At 44.5% G+C, this 22,804-nt stretch overlaps 1 protein-coding gene across 24 annotated transcripts in view; it reads right to left on the bottom strand.

Annotated features, from left to right (window-relative positions):
• Positions 1 to 22,804, bottom strand: part of PTK2 (protein tyrosine kinase 2) — a 253,329-nt gene that overhangs the window by 53,405 nt on the left and 177,120 nt on the right. For 19 of the 24 annotated variants that reach the window (XM_082364623.1, XM_082364635.1, XM_082364613.1 and 16 more), the window contains 8 exons: positions 19,694 to 19,750; positions 18,267 to 18,287; positions 17,177 to 17,274; positions 11,955 to 12,039; positions 7,994 to 8,094; positions 5,894 to 6,009; positions 4,942 to 5,042; positions 1,957 to 2,046 (listed from right to left, as the gene is read on the bottom strand). In XM_082364623.1, the coding sequence (XP_082220749.1) occupies positions 1,957 to 2,046; positions 4,942 to 5,042; positions 5,894 to 6,009; positions 7,994 to 8,094; positions 11,955 to 12,039; positions 17,177 to 17,274; positions 18,267 to 18,287; positions 19,694 to 19,750 (669 nt within the window). Of the gene's footprint in view, positions 1 to 1,956; positions 2,047 to 2,655; positions 2,679 to 4,941; positions 5,043 to 5,893; positions 6,010 to 7,993; positions 8,095 to 11,954; positions 12,040 to 17,176; positions 17,275 to 18,266; positions 18,288 to 19,693; positions 19,751 to 22,804 lie in introns of those variants that run through there. The other 5 variants (XM_082364619.1, XM_082364621.1, XM_082364632.1 and 2 more) reach the window with 2 other exon arrangements.

Here is a 22,804-nt window from a genome sequence, read left to right as displayed (position 1 = left end):
CCCGCGAGGTTCCTGCCCTGCCTGCCCTGCCCCCAGGAAGCTCCCGGCCACCCCCACAAGTGTGCCCCATACGCCGGGTCCTGGGGGCAGAGGGGCGGTGACTGTCTCTCTGTATCCTCAGCACCTAAGATGCTGTGTGCCTCAGAGGGGGAAGGCATACCACTATGCCATTACATCACATTAATGTGAGTTAGATCGGAAATTAGCCAAAAGTCCAGCAACTTCAAAGTAAAGAGTGTATGACAAAAATAATGCCTTAGTTCTGCTTTTCTCACCAGAAATTATGACAACATCATTAGTGATAACAACACTGGGTATCATTTCTTGAGACCTTCATATGTGTCTGGCACCTTTCCTTGAAATTTACACTATCCTTAATTCTCACACCTTACATTTCTTTAAAAACTGTATTTTATCAAATCTGAGATGCCACTGATTATAAGAGACAATTATCTTATATTACCAAAAAGGGGGGGGGAATATGCTGCCCACTAAGTTATAATGTGATCCTTTGTTACCTCTTAGAATTATTTTATTCTTACCAAAGAGCGGTTTTAAACTCATTCGGACAAGAAAGTAGCACCAATATGAACAAAACAGTCTACATGAGTGTAGGCAAGGACCCACATGACACACACCCCCGACTAACACCAACTGTGAAAGGCCACTGATTTGTGATAAATCCTACTTCAGAAATGTGAAAAAACAGGCATCTTAGACTCTTTGAAATGTGAAATCCTCTTGAGAGGACAAGTAACCTGCTCTATGGGTCACAAAGCTGACAGGTGAGGTCTTGGGATCTGAAGCCAATTGGACTCCAGCGCCTTCTCCAATCATGTCACACCGCTTCCTGTTGTATTGAATTCCTTCCGTTACCTAATATCAGTTAGGGCACTAAATGGTTACTGAAAGTCAACAGCAAGGAAGCAGAAGAAAAAATGAGAACACGTACTTCATGTGTATAAAGTTATATTTATTTATAGGAAAAAGAAGGTGCATAAACTTAACAGGGCATCTCCTGGGAAGTAGTTTAAAATCCGGCAGAGAAAATATGCACGCAGGACTATTCACAAGATCTACACGTGAGTGTCTCGACAGAGAGCGAAAGTGCTGGGAAAGCAGAGGAAGGAAGTCTATGTCTGGATGGCACACCTGCTACATGGGGCTTCATGGCAGAGCGGATATTTCAGGTGAATGAAGAAACTCTTTCCAACCGCTTCCTGCAGGTTAAAAAGAGCTTCAGCCGGAGGAGGAGGTGTCAGGATGAGGTGTCCAGAAAGCAGGAGAAACACCAGGAAAGCGGGGCGGGGCCGGGGTGTCATCCACACCAAAAAGGCGAGTGGTTTAAAAGTCCGGATAAGGTAGTGGAAGTAAGTACTGCAGAGTGAGTGAGAGCCACACTCTCGCTCCACTGGGGGCTTGGCAAGAACGCAGAGCAGGAGGACGACGACAGGGATGGACTCGGAGCAGGAAGGAGGGGACACAGTGGACACCAGAGCAGCGGCAGCTACAGAACACGAAGGGTCACGCTTCCAAGACTTGAGACAAGTCAGGAAGGGGTCAGATTCCAGAACAGACATGAAGGGCAATCTCAGACATGCTGGATCTGGGGGCCATCACAGAACCGCACGGACAGGTTAACCATTTACGTCACTCACATAAAAGGAATGTCTGAGGCCGTGGAGACAGGAGAGAAGGGAGGACATAGCACCTCCCTGAGAGGGAGGAAGGCGGAGTGAGAAGGGGCTAGAGGCAGGACCTTGGACCCCGCGGGCCACGCCTGGGCGCACGGCACATGCCCACATCTGAGGAACCAAGGAGGGCACGGGCGAGCAATGAGGGAGGCCAGGCAAGGGAAGGCAAACCAACCTACAGACTCTGACAACAGACAGAGCTAAATCCCTCTCAGAGAATATGTGAACTGTAATTCTAACACAAAAGTTTTCAAATACTCACCAAACATCCATACGTCACTAGCTGAGGTAAAACGGCGAAAATTGATTGACTCTGGAGCCATCCATTTAATAGGCAATTTTCCTTTGGAAGCTAGAAGATTAATTTTAGAAAGTAAAACTTCCCTGTCACCTGCTTAGGAATCTAACAGTTAGAGCTAGCTGAGATTTTTAGTGCCAAAATCTCTGGGAGAACTGCCTCGCACTCCCTGATGCTGGGTCGTTGGGGGGACAGGGGAGAGGCAGGCAGCGGGGGAGGAGGGAGCCCGGGTCGCCGGGCGGCGTCAGCTCCCAGCTCGGCTGTGCAGGCTTCATGTACAGGCTGGGGGCCCGGCTTTAGAGACGGCCTGGTAGCGACACACAGTCAATTCTCATTCACGGTGGTTACACTCTATCAAGTCGCTTTCAACACCGAACCATCGCTCCCGGGAGAAATGTGTACATACATATTCATACCTCACATAGATTATAACCTTAAATCCTAAACACTTATCTTGGCAGGTTCTGACTTCTTTGGAAAATGAGGCATGGATGTGCTGCTGAGCTGCCTGAGGCCCTGCTCCCCGCCCCCCGACCCGGCACACAGGGGCCACAGCTGGGGTTCCAACCTGCCCGACTGGCCCAGAGCCAGAGGGGCTGCCCCTCTCCTCGCTGTCCAACAGCCCAAACAGACACCTTGTCACTGCCCCGTGCACATCTACACCTGACTATGAACGCATCGGAGTGTGGATTCGGGAAGTCACAAGTCTCAGCAAGCAGACGCATGTGCAAAAATAGAATCCACAAAATATGAGGATGGGCTGTACCACCACCAGGAGGTGAAGAGCAGGAGGGGGCGACAGAATGAAAAGGACACTCTTAGGAAAGCCTGAAACTGGCCCTCTTTAGAGGCCTAAAATCTTTCCTCTGTGCCACCTCCCTCAACGTTCTTTCACCAGATACCAGCCCTCAAGGAGTCCTAATTCCAAAAGGCAGAAACAGTTTCTCTCAAATCCAGCGGAAGTGAGAGGGTGTTGCAGGGGGAGGGGCGGGGGGGGGGGCGGAGGAGGAGCTGCAGGCGCCAGGTGGGGACAGGCCCTGATCCAGAGGCCCCGGAGCAGGGTGCCGGGCTCTGCAGAGCTGTCAGGGGCTGGACTTCCTTCTATAAGCAAGGGTGCCTCTCAAGACTTTTAATCAGAAGACAATTACATTTGTTTCATTAATTTTCTTCCACTTAACTTCATGCACCTTCATGACAACTGAGGTCAAAGCCTCTGATTCCCTCACAACAAATGACTCTCCAGCTGTGCTCCAAGCGAGGAACCCCTAACCCCGAGGGGCTGTTCTCCTGAAGCCTAGCAGGATCTAGACTTACGGACCTCTCTGAGATAACAATGTGTGAACTCGTCAGTTGCCCACTTTAAGTGATGTCTAGATGATTAAGAGTCTTGGCCACCGTGCTGTTTGGAGTTTAGCCCTTTAGTGGAATTCTAGGGTTTGGACTAGTCTGGATGTGAGGTGATATGAAATGTATTTTATAACAGTGGAAAGGTGGCCTGGTCGTTTTTAAATTAAATGACTACATAATCAAAATGAATAAACAACCAGACTTTTCCTTCCACATAACAAAGGATCAGGCTGTAGTATACAGAAAGCATGTGGACAGAGAACAGTCAGCAGCTACAGTATAAATGAAACAGACTAATTTTTTATGTAAGATTAGGGCTCATTTTGCGACTACGTAAAAATCAAACAAACTGAGCAAGAAACTGGCCTTTGTAAAATGGTAGTAATAACTAGAAAATATACTAAAAGCATAATATGGACTTATTATCCAAACCTTAGCTGAAGTACCAGGAATATGAAAATTAATAATAATTTGAAGAACCAAGTCAATCTGATTCCAAGATTGGGAAAACTAAAGAAAAAATCCCATCAGCTAGAGTTCAGCTCCAAAGCTAAAGGATCAAAGTCTCTGGAGCCAGCAGACTGCAGATCTGTAAGTCCGGCGGCATTCACTGAGCCAGGGCACCCACCGCTCTGCTGAGAGGTTAGCCAGCTGTGTCTACGAAGTGGAGGGCACCCGGGCTCATTCCAGCTTTTGGCTACTAGAAATAAAGCTACAATGAACGAACACCAGTTTTGTGTAAATGTGAGTTTTCATTTCTCTGGAAGAAATGCCTAGGCGTGTAATAGCTAGGTCATATGGGAGGAGCATGTTCAGTTTTTTAAGAATCTGCAAAACTCTTTTCCAGAGCAGCTGTACCATTTTACATCTGCACAAGCAGTTTACGTTCTCTGTGCCTGCCAGCATTTTGTGTTGTCACTACCGTTACTTGAGCCATCCTGACAGGTGTGCACGATACCTCTCCGTGGGCTCACTCTGCATTTCCCTAGTGGGTAATGTGCTTACGTGCCATCTGAATACCCGCTGCGGTGGAATCTCTCTTCATATCTTCTGCCCACTTTCTACCTGTGTCCTTTCTTTTTTTACTGCTGAGTTTTGAGAGTTCTATCTGTAGTCTAGATACCAGTCCTTTGTTAGATATGTGGTTGGCAAATACTTCCTCCCACTCTGTAGTTTGTCTTTTCATCCTTCTGCCTGGGTCTTTTGCAGAACAAAAATTTTAAATTTTGATGAGGAAGAAGCTATCAATTTTTCCCTTTTATGTATGTTTTTGGTGTCAAGCCTAAGGACTCTTTTGCCTGGCCCTAGATCCGAAAACTTTACTCCTATGTTTTTTCCTAAAAGCCTTGTAGTTTTATGTCTTATATTTAAGTCTATGATCCATTTGAGTTAATGGCGAGTAAGTTTAGGTTGAGGGTCGTTTCTTGGCCAGGGATGACCAACTGCTCCAGCACCTTTGTTGAGAAGGCTGTCTTTCCTCCACGGACCTGACTGTACACCACTGTCAAAAATCAGCTGAGCATATCAGAATGTACCTTTTTCAGAATTAGAAATCATTGAAGATCCTGAGCCTGTTTCTTATTTATTGCTCTGATTTCTTACCTTTGTAGTAAGTACTGTCTTCCATATATCGGGATAATCCAAAGTCTCCTAATTTTACACAATCGTTTGAGGACACCAGAACATTCCGAGCAGCAATGTCCCTGATAAGGAAGAATTTGGGACAATACATTTTAATACAAGGGAAAAACCCCACAAACTCATCTAAGTTATATAAAGACATACAGGTACTTTGAAAGACAGCTTATATACAATACAAACAGGAGCTTTATTATACACTGAAAAAGAAATACTTTTATTATTTTACTTCAAATATATTCCTTTTGGCAGATATTTACTCATTAATATGGTGATTACTATTTTGAATGATGGTGAAGAATATTCTCAAATAATGAAACCACTTATTAGTTTTCATGCAATCATATTGCCGGCTGCATTAACTAATAGACAGTATACACGACCAGGGTGTGTAACTCTACTGTTACTAAAAAACCTCATTAATAAAAGTAAAATGATCTTTGGAACACTTGTAAACGATTTTGCTGATGCAGTCCGTTTCAGTGCCGGATAGCAAAACTCTAACACAATACAAGGCAAATAAGTTGTAAGGGCTTTAACTTGTATTCAAATAAGAGACCCAGATTATGAACAGAAATTCTGCAGAAGGCCAACAGATGTCACTCCTGGCGCTATGGTGTCCTGGAAAGTCCCAGGACAATATCTGTTTTAGGTCCATAGTGCCACGTAGAGGCTGTCAGTAGTATTTGTGGAAGGAATAATGGACCTGTTTCATACTCCATGTGAGGAAAACCCCCTCAAATCCATGTGTTCCCATGCCAGGGCACCACACTCGGCTGGGATACGCACAGCAGGACATTTAGTGCCATCCGTGTATGAGAGTTGGGGGAACGAAAGGTCTCAGGGCACAGTGAGAACCTCTCCCCACCTCCTTCCTGCTCAGAGGCAGCTCACCAGCTTCACGCCCGGGTCTCACCTGTGCACAAATCTTTTGCTCTCTAGGTACGCAAGGGCTGTGCTAAGCTGATAGGCATAGAGGATCAGAGATGCTAGATCCAAACTGTATTTCCTTACTTGCAGAAATGACCTCAGCTTTTTGAACAGTGACCAAAAAAGAAAAAAGAGAAAGAATTAGTGTCAGAGACTAAAAATCAACAGCAGAAGAGCTATATTCAAAAACAATGCTGATCATTTCCAAATGCATTTTTATGAGAATGGCTTCAATTCTACCCTAATAAAAAAAGCATAATGAAAGAAACATATCAGCTCAGAAATTATGGTTAATCATTCTTTACTTGAGATCCAATTGCAAAATTGGAATCTTCATGATTCTAGACACATTTCTGAAAAAATACAGAAAGATGCTTCCAGGGAATGAATAAAGGCACAGTATAAAATACTGCCAGGGGGCTTCCCTGGTGGCGCAGTGGTTGAGAATCTGCCTGCTAATGCAGGGGGGACACGGGTTCGAGCCCTGGTCTGGGAAGATCCCACGTGCCGCGGAGCAACTGGGCCCGTGAGCCACAACTACTGAGCCTGCGCGTCTGGAGCCTGTGCCCCGCAACAACAGAGGCCGCGATAATGAGAGGCCCACGCACCGCGATGAAGAGTGGCCCCCGCTTGCCACAACTAGAGAAAGCCCTCGCACAGAAACGAAGACCCAACATAGCAATCAATCAATCAATCAATCAATAAATCTTAAAAAAAAAAAAAAATAAAAAAAATAAAATAAAATACTGCCAGATAATGAGAGCTGGAGAACAAAAAGCTCCAGTTACCGTTCAAACAAGCCTCCTCCACAGCCATGGTCAGTCCACCTCCCTCAGACCTCCCCATGCCCCAGGCAGACCTGAGCACAAGGGGATGAAAGGAAGGGGAGGCAAGAGGTTCTCCCTCTGCCTTCTGGGTGAAGAAGGATAACATGGTCCCGTGTTGGGTATTTACGCACTAGGCCTTCTGGTCCTTGCTACCGCTATCATGACTAATTCAGCTAAATGCTAATAATATAGCAAAGAAGGCAGATGCATTTAACACTCCAATCCTACAAAATCTCCTACATAAAGGAGAAATATTGATGATTTAAGCCAGAAGAATTAGCAAATTCTCCAAAAACAAAAGCAGAAAAATAATGTGAACCAAAAAAATCCGTAAGCACTCCATTTTATTTGGCAAGGCATGGTAGAGGAAGGAAAGACACCGGAGAGGCCCTCAGATATTTCACTCGCCAACTCTGTTACCCAGGCTGAAGAGGAGAGCAGTGGGAGGCGCCAGGCAGTGGCCTGTCCTCGGAAGGCAGGGCTGATGCCGTCACGAAGAGGATGACGGGCCCAAAGCACCCTTGGGTTCCTGATAACAGAAAACCCCAATTTTCATTAAAAGCAAGACTGTTTGGTGTCCTTCAAAGAAGAAGTAACGTGTATGATGTGTCACAAGGTTAAACTACTAGGTTTCAGTGCCACAGAGTCATGTGTAGACATCTGGAAATGACATCGCCGTGTTTGCCCCAAGCAGGGGCCCGCAGAGCCGCCTGGGGACACAGACTGAGGGTGGCGCCCATGCCTGCCCGCCCTCCTGTGGCTCAGCAGGCCCGGGTGGGACCAGCGTCCAGGCGGTGGTGATGCACCAACTAAAGAGCTTCTGTGTTCCAGAGAGAGTCAAATAAGGACATCTGCCCACAGTCTGTTACTCACGTTTTAAAAAGAAACTGTGACTAACATGAGTTGGTCTGAAAGACACTGAAAAGTGAATGCCCAAAAAGATGAAGCAACTGTTCTGATTTACGTAAATTCAGCCTTAATTTACCCAAACTCCACCAACGTTGCTTCTTTCACTCTCAGATCCCTGGGCTTGTTCTTCAGACGACAGCAACAGAGAGGGAACAAAGAACCGCTTGGTCACCTGTTGCTTCCAGTCCTGACAAATCCTTTGATGGGAGACACTGCTGCCAGCACTGAGTTAGGGGATTACTTGGGAACTCACTGATGAAGACGCTCAACTCAGATGCACTAGGGTGTATGCCGCACACTTCCCCGAGGGGGCAGGCGGAGCGGGCGGGGGGCGGAGGTGGGGCAGGTACCTCTCCGAGCGTGCACAGCTCCATGATGATCCAGACGGGGTTCTCTGTGATGACTCCGATCAGCTTCACAATGTGAGGGTGGTCAAACTGGCGCATCGTTACTGGGGGAAAACAGTGGTCCACGGTCAGTCTTCTGAAAATATTTCAGTTTCCTGAAGACTAGTTCAAATAAGACTCAAGGCATTTTAATGGGGAACTCCTTGGTGGTCCAGTGGTTAGGACTCGGCACTTTCACTGCCAGGGCCCAGGTTCAATCCCTGGTCGGGGAACTAAGATCCCACAAGCTGTGTGGCACAGCCAAAAAATAAGAATTAAAAAAAACTCAAGGCTAATGATGTGGAAACTGGGAATTCAATTCCACCGGTCAGGTCAGCTCACAAGTCGCCATAAAATGGCACAAAAAAAGCAGACCACGTGAGGCACAAGATGACACTGCAGTGAACTTGTGAGCAGCTTTACAGGGGGACATACTGTGAGGGTTAAGGGTTCAGAAAACCTCCTCTTATTTTCCACGGACAAATCTGACCTGGGGCTAACTTTCTAGGTTTTCCTCTGGAAATCTCATGAAGTTGGAACGTGTGATTCGTTTTCTAAGCAATACCCTTCATGGTAAAAACCACCCCTGATTGGTTAAGTTGCTGACGGGGTAGCAGGAGCTCCCCTGAGCGTGGGTGTGGCTGGGTGTCCCCTGCAGAGCCCCAGAGCCCACAGTGACGGGTCTGTGAGGACTTCTACTTCGGACCCGGGTGGCTCCCGAGTCCACCACTGCGGCCTCATCCCCTCACAGTACCAGATCACTATCAGGGCTAAGCAAACGAGTTCCCGGACTGCTGTGAGGACTTCGCTACAGGAGAAATGCTGGCCTGCTGTTTCCAGTCCTGTACTCCCCTCAAAGCAAGTCTGATGCCAGATATGGCCTGTGGCCGTCACGTTGAGTTTGACTGCCTCACTGAGCCCAAGATGACCAAGAGGGCCCTGCACATATACGCACGTACCTATGTGTGGGTGCGTATTTTTAAGTGTGTATACATTTCTAATATCTAGTATCAGGGCTAAGGAGGTCACCTGCATAGTACACTCACTAGGATTAGTGAGAACAGGACAACCTTCACAGAACTCCAGAACCTCAAAACGGGACGTGACTTTACATGGTGACCTACTGCAGTGGTCCCCAAAGTACCTGGACTTCACAGACTATTGAAATGAAAAAATTTTTTTTTAAATTTTGGGGACCAGTACAGGGTTGACTTTTATGATGCCAAGCAAGGACATGAGAATCACAGCAGGAGCAAATATCTTTTAGTATCCATTTGAGTGTGGAGCCCGGTGTGGAGCAACTCAGCGCTGGGTGCGTCTGCGGAGACAGGCCTCTCACCGTGTTCACTCTAGACACCCTACAGCCGTCCCTCAGTATCCACAGGGGGTTGGTTCCAGAACCCCCAGGGGGAAACCAAAATCTGCGGATGCTCAAGTCCTTCTGAAAAATGGCAGAGTATTTGCACGTAACCTACGCACATCCTCTTTATACTTTAAATCATCTCTAGGTTACTTGTAATACCTAATACAATGTAAACGCTATGTAAATAGATACCAGAGCGCAGCAAATTCAAGCTTTTGCTTTTTGGAACTTTCTGGAATTTTTTTTCCACATATTTTCAATCCGAAGTTGGTTGAATCTGCAGATGCAGAACTTGTGGACATGGAGGACTGTATATCCTACCAACGCACCCAAGGATTACACTGGCTTCTTGCAAAGTCACCCCACACTCACTTGAGAGAACTCAAACCCTTAAGGTATTTTCTCCCCCTCAATTTTGCCTACATATTCCAAAAACAGGACCTGGTATTTAAAAACAAACAAACAAACAAGCAAACCGCCGCCCCCCCCACATAAACACCTGGCACAAAATCCAAAATGTATCACTGAATTTCATCTTGTCAATTCAGTTCATCACTTAAGTATAATGTGATATTTTTGGATAAACATTCAGGAACCCAGTATATTCACTCATTTTCAATCGACTTACCATCATTTTTGGTTTTATGTTACCCTTTACAGAAGTAATTATTAAAAATACTACACAGTGCAGGGCTAAGAGGAGAATCTTGTGGTCACTAGGAAACTCTATCCCTGCTGAAATAAAACCCAATAGGTGTAGCCGTTTGACCTGTTATTCATTCACCCAGGGCAAGGAGCTCAGGCCAGGGGCGGCTGTTTGCTTTCACAAACTAAATTTCACTGGGACACAGTCTTGCTCAGCCCTTTATGTGCTGTCTGTGGCTCTTTCACACCCCGATGGCAGAGCTGAGCAGCTGTGACAAGAGACCATCTGGCCTGCAGAGCCTAAGATATTTACTATATGGTCCTTTATAGAAAAAGTTTACTTCCCCTCTTACGTATAGAGCCTGTCAAAGCCCTACAGGATTTTAGGTATACTACGTCCATCATGTTTCTCTGAAATAACAGCCTTTCAAAAAGAGAACAAGGTTAGTTTGAACTGACTACTCCTATGAAACTCTAAAGTTTATTTCTGTAATGGTGATTCCAAGGCCCTACAAAAATCACGATACAATAACTGTTGATAAAAATTTTAGAGAAAGAGAAGCAATTTTAAAAATGTGCATTTTTGAAAATACATAATACACTTTACCACCAAAGGTAAGGCAGACAGGCTGTTAGGTAATGATGGCTGATGTATATTCTGTGTTTTCTTGGCCTAGATGCCCTGAAGAAATAAACTAGTTGAGACAGACGTCATCACCAGGCCTTGTCTTGTACTTAAGTCAAAGATCCAGGAATACGATTAGGATTTGCTTCGACTTAACTGATGAAGTTACAATATGACTCACTCCATGACTTGTTACTCATTGGACTACTGGGTGATAAATGTTTTTGAAATTCAATGTACATGTGATGAAGGACACCAAGACTCATTCACACGACCAGTGGCTACTGAGTGCCTTCTATGAGTTAAGCCCTATGCTGTCTCTGGGTCTGAGCGGTGAGCAGAACAGACATGTTCCTTGCCCCACTGGGGCTTAAAGTCTAGAGGGGACAGAGACAAGAGTAACTTAAACAATGTATGTGTGGGTGTGTGTGTGTGTGTGTGTGTGTGTATCTATTTATTTGTTTGTTTATTTTGGCTGCACCCGGTCTTAGCTGCAGCATGCAGGATCTTTTTTTTTTTTTTTTTTTTTTAATGGCGGCATGCGGACTCTTAGTTGCGGCATGCATGGGGGATCTAGTTCCCGGATCAGGGATGGAATCTGGGTCCCCTGCATTGGGAGCGCAGAGTCTTACCCACTGGACCTCCAGGGAAGTCCCTAGACAATGTATATTTAATTATGGATACTTAGGAAGGGAAAGAGCAGGGTCCTGTGACAAAGCCTCATAAGGAGACACTATTTAAGTACGTGGTCAGAAGGGACAAGCTGAACGGAAGCAGGAAGACGACCCAGCTTGAGGGCAGGTGGGAAAGAGCCTGATGCGTGCAAACGGGCAGGACCAGATCCTGGCTCTCCGAGGGTCTGCCCTCAGGAGAGAGGACCCATCACACACAACTCTCCACAGCAGGCCCCTCGGGACGGGCAGGGTTTCCTCTCCCTCACTCATCCGTGGGCTCCATCCCGCAGGGACTGTGTCTGTCCCGCTCACCCCCAACTCCAGGGCCTGCTGGCATCTCTATATCTGCCCAATGCCAGGGTGAAGATGGCTATGGCACAAGGTACCAGAGGATGAAGGGACAGGAAATCGATCTGCCTTTACATCCCAAACATGACGGCTGACCTGGGAAGCTCTGTAGACACGTGCCTCTACAAATACAGATACTAATTGCATGGCAAGGTAATAAATGTAGTTGTCTCACTAAAAGTCAAAACATTATTTTTCTTACATCTTCAGAGACAGTTTGGATTTCACGGAAAGTCAAATGGAGTTCCACATACATTTCTAGAAACTTACAGGCTTCTTGAAGGAATTTCTCTCTCACGCTGTCCGAAGTACAGTTTTTACATGTTTTAATTGCAACCGCCAAAGCTGGATTCTCCTGTGACGGGGACACATGCAACAAGAGGGTCTCTATGTTAATCAATGGGCATGTTGAGGACAGGCTGTTTATTCTGCAACTCTGGATTCTGGATCAGACAGAACCAGAATTGTACAATCTCAAGAGTGAGAGGAACAGTTAAAATCCTCTGTAGAAAACCCCCAGAAAACAGACATGCATGTAAAACGCTGCAGGCGATTCGTCTGTTCCACAGACATTTCCTCTCCGTAGCGCCCGGCACTCCTGTAGGGGCTTAGGCTGCACCAGTGAACAAGGGCCGGCGACCCCTGTGCTACTCCAGCTGACGTCCCAGAGGAGGATACAGACAAACACGGTGAATGAGACATCCATCGCGGACTGGAGCGGGTTAGAAGGTAACCTCCCCGAGAGGAGAGGTGAAGAGAGGGGATGAGAACAAAGAACTGCTGGAGGCGAGGGGAGGGGATGCCGGCCAGGGCAGAGGGAGGGGTCGGACCCTGTGGCTTCCACCCTAAGTGAGAGGCCCCCGGAAGGGGAGGTGAGGAAAGGCGCCACGGAGGCGGGGGGCAGGAAGACAGCGGGCTGGGTGTTGGGGAGGGCGAGTTCGGGTTTCTGGTGAGAGAAGGGGGAGATCAGAAGCACAGCTCTGGACAAGACAGGCTTGAGGTGTCGGTGGGACGGCAGCTTGCTGGCACAGAGGCGCATCTGTTAAACGTCTGAGTTTGGGGCCTTCTGAGAGTCACTAGCAACACAGGGCACCTCAGTGAAACCACTCTGCTCTGAATGACTTAGTCTTTGTCCTCTGTAACTAGACAGCAAACTGCTAGGACCAGCACCATGAATTCTACCTCTATGTGAACCTAAGGCTGATTGGTATACTTTAGAAATGACACAAAATGCCCATTTTACAGGAGATCTGAATAACAACAGAAACTTCTGTAAGACCATAAATCATCATCAATCCTGTCAATTCAACTCAAATATTGAACATGGTGCTTTATTAAGATAGTAAAGAAACGCAAGGAAAACACTGCTCTCTAAAAATGCATAGTTTCAAGTGGATGCTAAGCCTGAGATTCCACGGGCAGCAGGTCTACAAAGGGGTGTACGTGAGCAGACCAAGGGGCTCGGCCATCAGTCCATGGACTAGGCCTGGTGACTAGTGGCCCCAGGCTGCAGAGGCCTGGGGGGTGCCGAGCTGTCAGAGCGGCTGGTCACAGAGACCTGATGCTGGAGAAGAAGTCAGTCCACAACAAGCAAGACCAGAACTGAGCAGAGGGTTTTATAAAAGCCTTTAAAAGGGGGCAGATCCAAACACATCTAGGTAACTGCTCACGACACGATTTTCATTACCTTCTTTAAAACACAAGCAGAGTTTAGGGGGACAGAGCAGTTCCTCAATGTTGAATGAAAATGCCACCCTGGTGTCCACGAGGCCGAGGTGAGGGGTAGGTGATGAGGCTGGGAGTTAGTAACAGCTAGCAGACACTCAGAAGATCTTAACAAGTGAGTAGAGAAGGACTGCTCTGGGATGAATTAAGAGAAAATAGATTTAAAGCATGGTTTTTAAGACTAGGATAATAATGATGCGAGAATGTGCAAATGATCAGCGATGCTCAAATAATAAAAATAAACCTGATAACCGGGCCTAAGAAAGAAAAAGGAGTGTGTGCTGGGAGCCTTCAGATACGCCTCATGCCCATGACTCTCAGAATGAGAGGCTGCCCTGCCGCCCCATGTGCCGCCCCTGCACCCGGCCCAGTTCCCCTCTGCTCGCTTCTCCTCCTCCTCGTACTCCTCCTCCTCCCCCGCTCGGCTCCACCTGGGGTCCCTGCACTGGTTTGCCGCCCTGCCTGGCACACTCCCCACGGGGAGCTCAGGGACTGTCCCTCCTTTCCCTCCTTGCTCAGGTCTCTGCTCACGTGTCAGCATCTCACGGGAAGAGGGCCCTGACCTCCCCAAGCCCAGGCTTTGTTTTTCTCGGAGCACAGATTCCCCACTTGATACTCAGCGTGTTTGCTTTTGCCTGTCTCCTTGTGCCTCAGATAGAATTTAAGGTCTGTGAGAGCAGGAACCCTGACCGTTTTGTTCATTACAATGTCCCCACCACCGAGCTGCCACTTGGGGGACGATTGACAAATAACTGCTAAAAGAATTCACTGAATCTCAAGTAACGTAACCAGTGCTGGGTTCTTGCCCATGAAATCTATGCTGAGTTACACTTGACCAATTATTAAGAATCCCTGATAAAATGTTATTACATCTTAAAGAACACTAAAGAGCACCATCTGGGAAAAGGATTTTTAACGGAAACCTAGAGAAACGAACTGGCTGTAAAATGAGACTCCCACATGAAAAACAAAATAGACAAGCATTCACATACGATGTGTATCAGAAAGACATTCAACAAAAAAAGTGAACGCTGATATTTTCCTGGAGGCTGGGATTCATTCAACAAATACTTAGTAAACACTACGGATATTTTAAAAAATTGTTCTCTTGCATTTTTACAACTAAAATGAATTACTTAAAAGTGAATGAAATAAAGTCTATCAGCCCTGCTGTTAGCTGTGTGATCCCGGTAAGTCCCTGTACTCCGGGAACTTCAGAATGCTTGCTTATTAAGAATTTTAGAGATGTAAGGAAGCTCAGAGACCACTGGGTTCAAGTCCAATAATTTAGATCAAGAAGCCTCACCTCCCTTACATCTCACAGTGAGGTAGATCCAGGTCTAAGATTTAGGTCTTTTGATCAAATTTAGATCCAGGGCTCTTTCTAATGCATTTTGCCTCAAGAGCAGAGTTAAGAGAATTAAGAAGATAAACAATACAGATATAGTGAAAAAAAAAAAATTGGAAAAGGCGATAATGGATAAAAATATATAATAAATGATATAGTTTTATATAAGAATAATGGTAAAGACTTTCAAAACTGAACTTTAAAAAACAGAATCTCTAACAACAGTTATCTATTTTCCTCTAAGGAAAGACTTTTACAGTCCTCTGGTTATAAAAGTAATGATCAGTGTATCCCTAGTGCATGTGTAAAGGATATGGAAAATTGATAGATAAGGAGACACGGGGGGAAAAATGTCATTTGCAGTTTCCATATCAGGGGGCTCACAAAAGGTCAATCATCTGTGCTATTCTATCCCTACTAAAGCCATCTCTGTTCACTGTGATTATTCTAGTTAAAAACAGTTTCTTGAACAAGTACGTACTGTTATTTTAAACTGTCATTTAAAAATTACTGATCTAATAAAAAAAGACATACAACAGCAAGCGTTGGTTGGGGTGTGGAGAAATGGGCAACCTTACACATTGCTGCTAGGAACTGAAACTGGGGCAGTTTCTTTGGAAAAAAGCTTAGCAGGTTGGCAGAAAGTTAAACAGTTGCTAGATGACCCAGCAATTCCACTCCTAGACACACATACTCAAGAGAACCGAAAACTATGTTCACACAAAAACTTGTACACGAGTGTTCATAGCAGCATTGTGCATAACAGCCAAAAAGTGGTAATAACCCAAATGACCATCAACTGATGACTGGGGAAACAAAAAGTGGTCTATCCATACAATGGGATGTTATTTGGCCATAAAAAGAAATGAAGTACTGACACAGGCTACCCACGTGGATGAACCTGACAACGTTATGCTAATGGAAAGAAACCAATCACACAAGGCCACACACTGTATGATTTCACTTATATGAAATGTCCAGAACAGGCAACTCTAGAGAAAGAGAAAGCAAACTGGTGATTGGCAAGGGCTGGGGAGAGGGTGGAATGGGAAGTGACTGCTAACGGGTATGGGGCTTCTTTTGTCTTTTCTTTCTTTCAAAGTGAAGTATAGTTGATTTATAATATTATATCAGTTTAAGGTGTACAACATAGTGATTCAAAATTTTTATAGATTATATTCCATTTAAAGTTATTATAAAAAAGGTTATCATATAATATTGACTATATTCCCTGTGCTGTACAATATACTCTTGTTGCTTATTTATTTGATACATAGTAGTTTGCACCTCTTAAATCCCGTACCTATTGTGCCCCTCCCCCCATCCGCTTTCCCCACTGGTAACCACTAGTTTGTTCTCTATGTCTACGAGTCTGTTTCTGTTATGTTACATTGGTTCATTTCTTTTATTTTTTTAGATTCCACATATAAGCGATAACATAACAGTATTTGTCTTTCTCTGTTTGACTTATTTCACTAAGCATAATACCCTCCAGGTCCATCCATGGTGTTGCAAATGGCAAAATTTCATTCTTTATTATGGCTGGGTAATATTCCATTGTATACATACACATACCATATCTTCTTTATCCATTCATCTGTTGACGGACACTTAGGATGCTTCCATGTCTTGGCTATTGTAAATAATGCTACTATGAACACTGGGGTGTGTGTATCTTTTCAAATTAGTGTTTTTGTTTTCTTTGGATACATACCCGGGAGTGGAACTGCTGGATCATATGGTAGTTCTATTTTTACTTTTTTGAAGAACCTCCATACTGTTTTCCACAGTGGCTGCACCAATTTACATTCCTACCATCAGTGTACAAGGCTTCCCTCTTCTCCACATCCTCGCCAAGGTATGGGGTTTCTTTTGAGGTAAAGAAAATGTTCCAAAATTGACTGTGGTGGTGGCCGTACAACTCTGTGAATATACTGAAGAACCACTGAATTGTGCACTTTAACAGAGTGAACTTCATAGTATGCGAACTATATCTCAATGAGATGATTCTTAAATAAATCATTTTAAAAATTCACTGATCTCTTTTGGAGGGCAACTTGGGACAAATTAATGTTCTTTTCTTGAAAATGCAGGTAATTGGGAATGCTGGCTAACTGCTGTTGACTTTGCATCTATTTGTTGTCTCTTTGTCAATTGCACCCAAGGGAACAATCATCTATGGAATCCATTGAGGACAGAGGCTGGATGAAAGACTAAAATGAATAAAAGACCCAGCTCTCAGGAGCTAATTTTGCCAGTTTTTGGTTTCTGGATATAGCAAGTGAGTTGACATATATGACAAGCTTTATGAAGGACAACTGCAAATACCCGGAAGAGCTAAGGAGCCATGAAGACAAACAGGAGCAGTCTACACGTAAGCAGGGACGGCTCGGGCTGCTGGCGGTCTGACAGGACTCACCGGGCTTGTGTAAGCGCCTTGGTGCACGTCTCCAAACTGGCCCTCTCCAATGCACCGTCCGAGTTCTATTCTTTCTCTCTGAATCTCATAGTCCCTGGCTGCAAAACATGATCCACACACCAGAAGATACTTCAGTGCAACATCCCCAGTGTAGAAAACACTGGACACACTTCATTTCATCATCATCCATGAGTAAAAACTTCATTGGTGGCACATCATTCTATGAAAATGCTTTAAACAGAGTGGAATTCTCTTAAACAGTATTTTTAAAGGAATTTATGTAACTGTTACAGCACTGCTTGAATTACCAAAATGAGGAGTTTTATACAAGGTAGATTTTTTTCATATTTTTGAATGTCTGATTTAGCTGATTATCTATTTGATGGTTTTCTAAATAATTGCTCCAAGTTTATGTATGTTTAATTAATATGAGCCATTAGTTCAGGTATTAATATATGAAGGCTAAAAAACAGTTATTTAAAGCAATTATTTTACAAGTAACTAAAGTCTGTAAATATGGAGGGAACAAAAAATTGTCTCATGAGTAGCTTTATAAGTTTAAGAGTTTTCCACTTTTTTATAATCCTATCTATATTATTCACGGAGCTAAAAGAGTTTAAAGAGGGAGCTTCTAAAAACTGATTTCAAAATCAGATGACTTGGAATCAAGGTTGAACGTATCACATAATAATTTACGAGTATTTTATATTTTTGAGAGCATGTGCCTCAAATTAATGTATTAAATTGTTATGATTTATACAAAACCAATTATTTAGCAGGCTGTTGAGACACATGGAAAGAAAATACCCACTAGGAACCCAGTGGATGATTCTAATCCAATTAACTACTTGGTATTTTGATTTCTTCTAATTTGTCAAATTATAAATCATACAGAAAATTCAACCCAAATTTTAGATGGTTATTTTCCTCTTTAAAATCACTTTAGCTAGTAGTTCCATTGATTTAACAGCATGAGTAAACCAATGAAAAAATTTAAAAATAAAAGTTAACTGAAAACTGAAACATCCCGTTATCATTCCATGGGTTGCAATTGCAAGCAAATGCAGTTATTTTAAAGGAATCCTGTTACCTTCATCTATTCCATAGCTTTCTGTATTGCAATTAAGAGAGAAAAAAATTGAAGACCTTGCTTAGAAATAACTAATAGCAATTAGGTTAACAACAACAAACTCGGAGAGTACGTTTCAATATTTACTTTATTAAATATTTTGACTACCAACACGGGTCAAAAAAAAGAGGACCAAACACAAGTAACAACACAAGTAATATCCTCAAGCTAACTCAATGTGATATACTATGCTTTACATTTCTATCCCATAAATTCCTGTATGATAACCCGTATTTGTGGGGTTTGGATAAAAGTTAGCCATGTTGGACATTTACCACTCAACTATGAAAATATATGAATAAAAATCTGGATACTCTGCAGGAATGTACAAATGACTAAATGGCTAACTAAAACTTTAAACCTAAATTTAAACATTTTTCCAAATTGCTACTGCAATTCAAAGTAAACACATTTAAGTTTCAGCTCTTGCCTCGGTTTCAAATCACTAACCTGGGAGCTCTTGAAAGGAGGGGCCCACCCAGGATAATGTTTGCCTGAGAGGGCTGGGCTGTTCCTCTTTATTTTGGTAACTCTCCTCAATGTATATGGTAAATCTATTGAGAACAACTTTTAAAATATTTACACAACAGGGTAAAGCACCTGAAACATTTATTTTACAAATACATGGAGGTCTACCGAAACCAGGACATCAGATGTTGAATTATCAGGCCTCTGAGGCTGTGAGGTGGACTCCTAATTGGGCCTCTTTAAGAGGTAGGGTTAACTTTTTTTTTTAACCTGAGTGAAATTCCAAGGTTGTCTCCAACTCAAGAGCTGTGACTATATACACGCCACCACAAGGGCTGGGGCTCCCAGACTCTTGTCACCAGCAAGCTGCACAGCAGAGAGAAGCAGAGGGTGACACTGCTAGGCTGCTGGGGGGGGTCAGTGAAGAGTCCTTCTCTCCCCACACCTCCAGCTCGGAGCTGGACGGACTGGACGCGGGAGGCTCTTTGTAATTGCTTAGTCAAGGGCAATAAGAAGATGAAAGTTCAAAGGGGAAATGCAATCCATTGAATGTGTGTATTTAAAGAGCTGTATACATGTGTGAGTATACATATTTAACTTTAAATACTAATTTCCTACAGAGAGGAAATGCTCTAATCATTAAAGGTTATATTATCATAGAGCCAGAAAACAAGATTACAAAAACCCCATTAAGTGAACTGACTTATTATAGATATTTGAGTTTCAGGCTTCCGACCTGGCAGTGGGCACATACAATACAGAATTCTAAAGGCTGAAAAGAATATTTCTGTTATGAACTCAATAAGGTCTTAAAAGTAGTTCTAAAAGGACAATAAATACCTAAACCGTTTAAACACGAGATATTTAAAAGTTAAGTATCTGTCAGCTCTGCACGAGAACAAAATCAGAAGTCTACTCACTCGAGGGCATGGTGTAGGTATCTTCTTCGTCGATAATCTCAGCATAGTCGTCTGTTTCTGTAGGAAAGGAAACAGAGGTTAAATATTCAACCCCCTGGCCTTTAATATAATTTGAAAAGGCAAAATGATCTGCCTAAACCCCCTACCATGCTGACATTATTCTTAAAACACTATTACTCAATTTTTGCTCACACGTGAGTCATTTATGGAAATAAGAGTGACATCATGGTCCAACATGTCATAATACACAGACTTGTTCCTCAGAGAGCAAAGAGACTAACAGAGAAAGCCCTTGTGGAAAACAGAAAGACATGAAACAACTGTTTGCACGATTCAAACCCACCAAGCGGTACTGACTGCAAAGCTCTCCCTCAACTGCACCAAATACACGTTATAAACCACACCGCTGTCTACCGGGATTTCTCCAAACAAGACCGGTACCTCCAGAACACAGCTTAGATTTCATTCATAGTTTGACTCCACAGCACAGTCTGGATGTTCTCCTTTAGAAAACAAAACGGCAGGCTGACTTTTGAGGAGATTAACTGGGCTAACTTACTTCATTTGTTCAGGGTGAAAGCAACCCAGGAAACTTACTTCATTTGTTCAGGGTGAAAGCAACCCAGGAATTTCTCTCTTGTAACTTTTCACTCAGATATTTAAACAGTATGCATTAATGTCAAAAGGGTAAAGGATGTGCCAAAGAGAATAAAGTCAGAACAAATAGCATATTGAAATGAGTTCTCTTCCTACTAACGTCAAGGGGTTCCAATGTTTCCACTAATTCCTTTCAGTAATGCAGCAACTTAAAGACCCACCACCATATTAGTGGGGGGAAAACCCCTTTTGTAGAAAACACCTACTCACTTGGATAACAATTACACTGAAAAATCACTCAGGTCTTGTCTGTCTTCCTCTTTCTGGAAAGAGGAAAACCTTTAGTAGCTCTATGCACAAGGGTTTAGGCTGATGGGCCAGGAAAGGAGGGGCAGTACTTCCTGAATTATCATCTGAAGAGAGATCGTTTTCAAAATTTAACCTCAGAGAAAGTAAAAGCTAAAGAACTAAAAGTTCTTTCTTCTGTGCTGTCATTATTACTCCATTCAGATATTAAAATTATAGAAACCAAAGAAAATAGAGACTGCATATAGTTTACGGTTTCTAGACATCAACTCTTCTACATACTGCTACAGTAACAACTGAGACCAAATCTAAGGGCAACTGGAAGAATTCATTTCTTTCTTCTTTTTTTTTTTTTTAATTAATTAATTTATTTTTGGCTGCGTTGGGTCCTCGTTGCTGCGCGCAGGCTTTCTCTAGCCGCGGCGAGGGGGCTACTCTTTGTTGCCCTGCACGGGCTTCTCACTGCGGTGGCCTCTCTTGTTGCGGAGCACGGGCTCTAGAGCGCAGGCTCAGTAGTTGTGGCACACGGGCTTAGTGGCTCCGTGGCATGTGGGATCTTCCTGGACCAGGGCTCGAACCCGTGTCCCCTGCATTGGCAGGTAGATTCTCAACCACTGACCCACCAGGGAAGCCCAAGAATTCATTTCTTAATTTGTAATCATCATTAAAAGTGATTAAAGAAAAAACAAATTCAACTGGCAGAATGTAAAGTCAATAAATCGGTTCTCCTTTAGACATTTAGCAAATGTGACCTATTTGTAAGTCCTGTATGCCAGGTGGATAATTTATATTATTCTTACATGTTTATAAGTAATACTACTTCCAGGATTAAAGAAAAGAATTATTTAATCTACCCCAAACCTTACATTCTTATTCCTACATTTCTCCCTCCTATCTTGTTCTCAGTGACTACCAGAAGAGTGAGCCATGGTTCCTAGGCCGACAGCCTTGCTTTTGTGTAAGGTGAGATTTAGTTTGGGGATGGAGGTGGTGCTAAGGCAGAGGCAAGGAAAGGGCTAAGCGGGGGAATGTGCCGGTGCTAAGGCCCCACAGACGGACACTCAGTCACTCACCCTGTCTGCAGCCGGATGAGCTCCCCTCACGCCCCTCTCTCAGAGCACATGCAACTAAGGCTCAACTTCCTGCAACCACAGACCCACCCTTGCTGCCCCCTTTCATGCAAAGCACACACCCGTAGAGGCCAAACACATTAGCTGACCCTGAGGGGCCGGATTCTGGCAGTGAAACTGCCCAGATCTCTTGCCTCTGCCGCCCTGCTACCAGATTTGCTCCGGAATCTTCAACACCCCCTGCACCTGGCTCTCAGCTCTATTAAGGAGATATCAGGGACCCATCGACTCCGCGGGCACTGAAGTTTCCCAAGGCTGTTGGGGTCACTGACCGCCTGTCCCTCCGTCTCTGTGGGTAATGGTGTCTGCCACCTGAGTGTCACCTGTTCTGAGACCCCTCCTCACCCCCATCTCTCTCGATCACGTTGCCTGACATGTTTTGCTCGGGGCCCATCACTACCAACCCTCTGACGGTCCTCTGGTTCCTTGTCAACCGTGTGCCCCCATCCAGAGCAGAGCCCCCAGGGCAGTGGGACCTGCTGTATGTACCTTGTTTACTGCTGTGTTCTCAGCGTCCAAACCAGGGCCGGCCCGGGAGGCACCCAGTAAGCGCTTGCTGAACGAAAGGGAGGAGTGCCCTTCAACAGTGCAGGAGGGGACGGCGCTCCCCGTGACCCGGAGGCGAGGAAGCCAGGCCAGCCACAGCTGCGCGTCTGGGCGCTGCTCCACCCCAGGAGCCGCTGAACCTGTCTGCGCTTCAGCTGTGCCCTCACGTGCCCAATGAGAGCACGTCCACCTGGTGGGGCTGTGGTGAGGATTACAGAGAGGCACATGAAGTTGTGGTGCGGCCCTTCACACAGGTGGGGGGCTCCTTGGTGCCCTCCTGCTGAGGCCTCTGGAAGGAGCCTTCCTGGTGGGACTGTAAGGGCTTCCCGGACTGCCTCTTCTTATAAAACTCTCAGCAGGGATACCAACTCTGAACCGGCTTCAAGGAGTAAGAAGAAAATGGCTCATGTATCAGGCTAACACACAAAAGTGACGTGGGAAAAACCAAGTTGCATACACTTGCATTAATTCACACAATCACAAGAAAAAGCGTGCAGTTTTTTTCTTTCGGTGCTATGTGAATTCTACAAAA

Source organism: Balaenoptera borealis, assembly GCF_965194805.1.
Source record: "Balaenoptera borealis genome assembly, chromosome: 17".
Classification (NCBI taxonomy): Eukaryota; Metazoa; Chordata; class Mammalia; order Artiodactyla; family Balaenopteridae; genus Balaenoptera; species Balaenoptera borealis.
The sequence above is the reverse complement of the archived record's forward strand: the minus strand, read 5'-3'. Positions and strand labels throughout refer to the sequence as shown.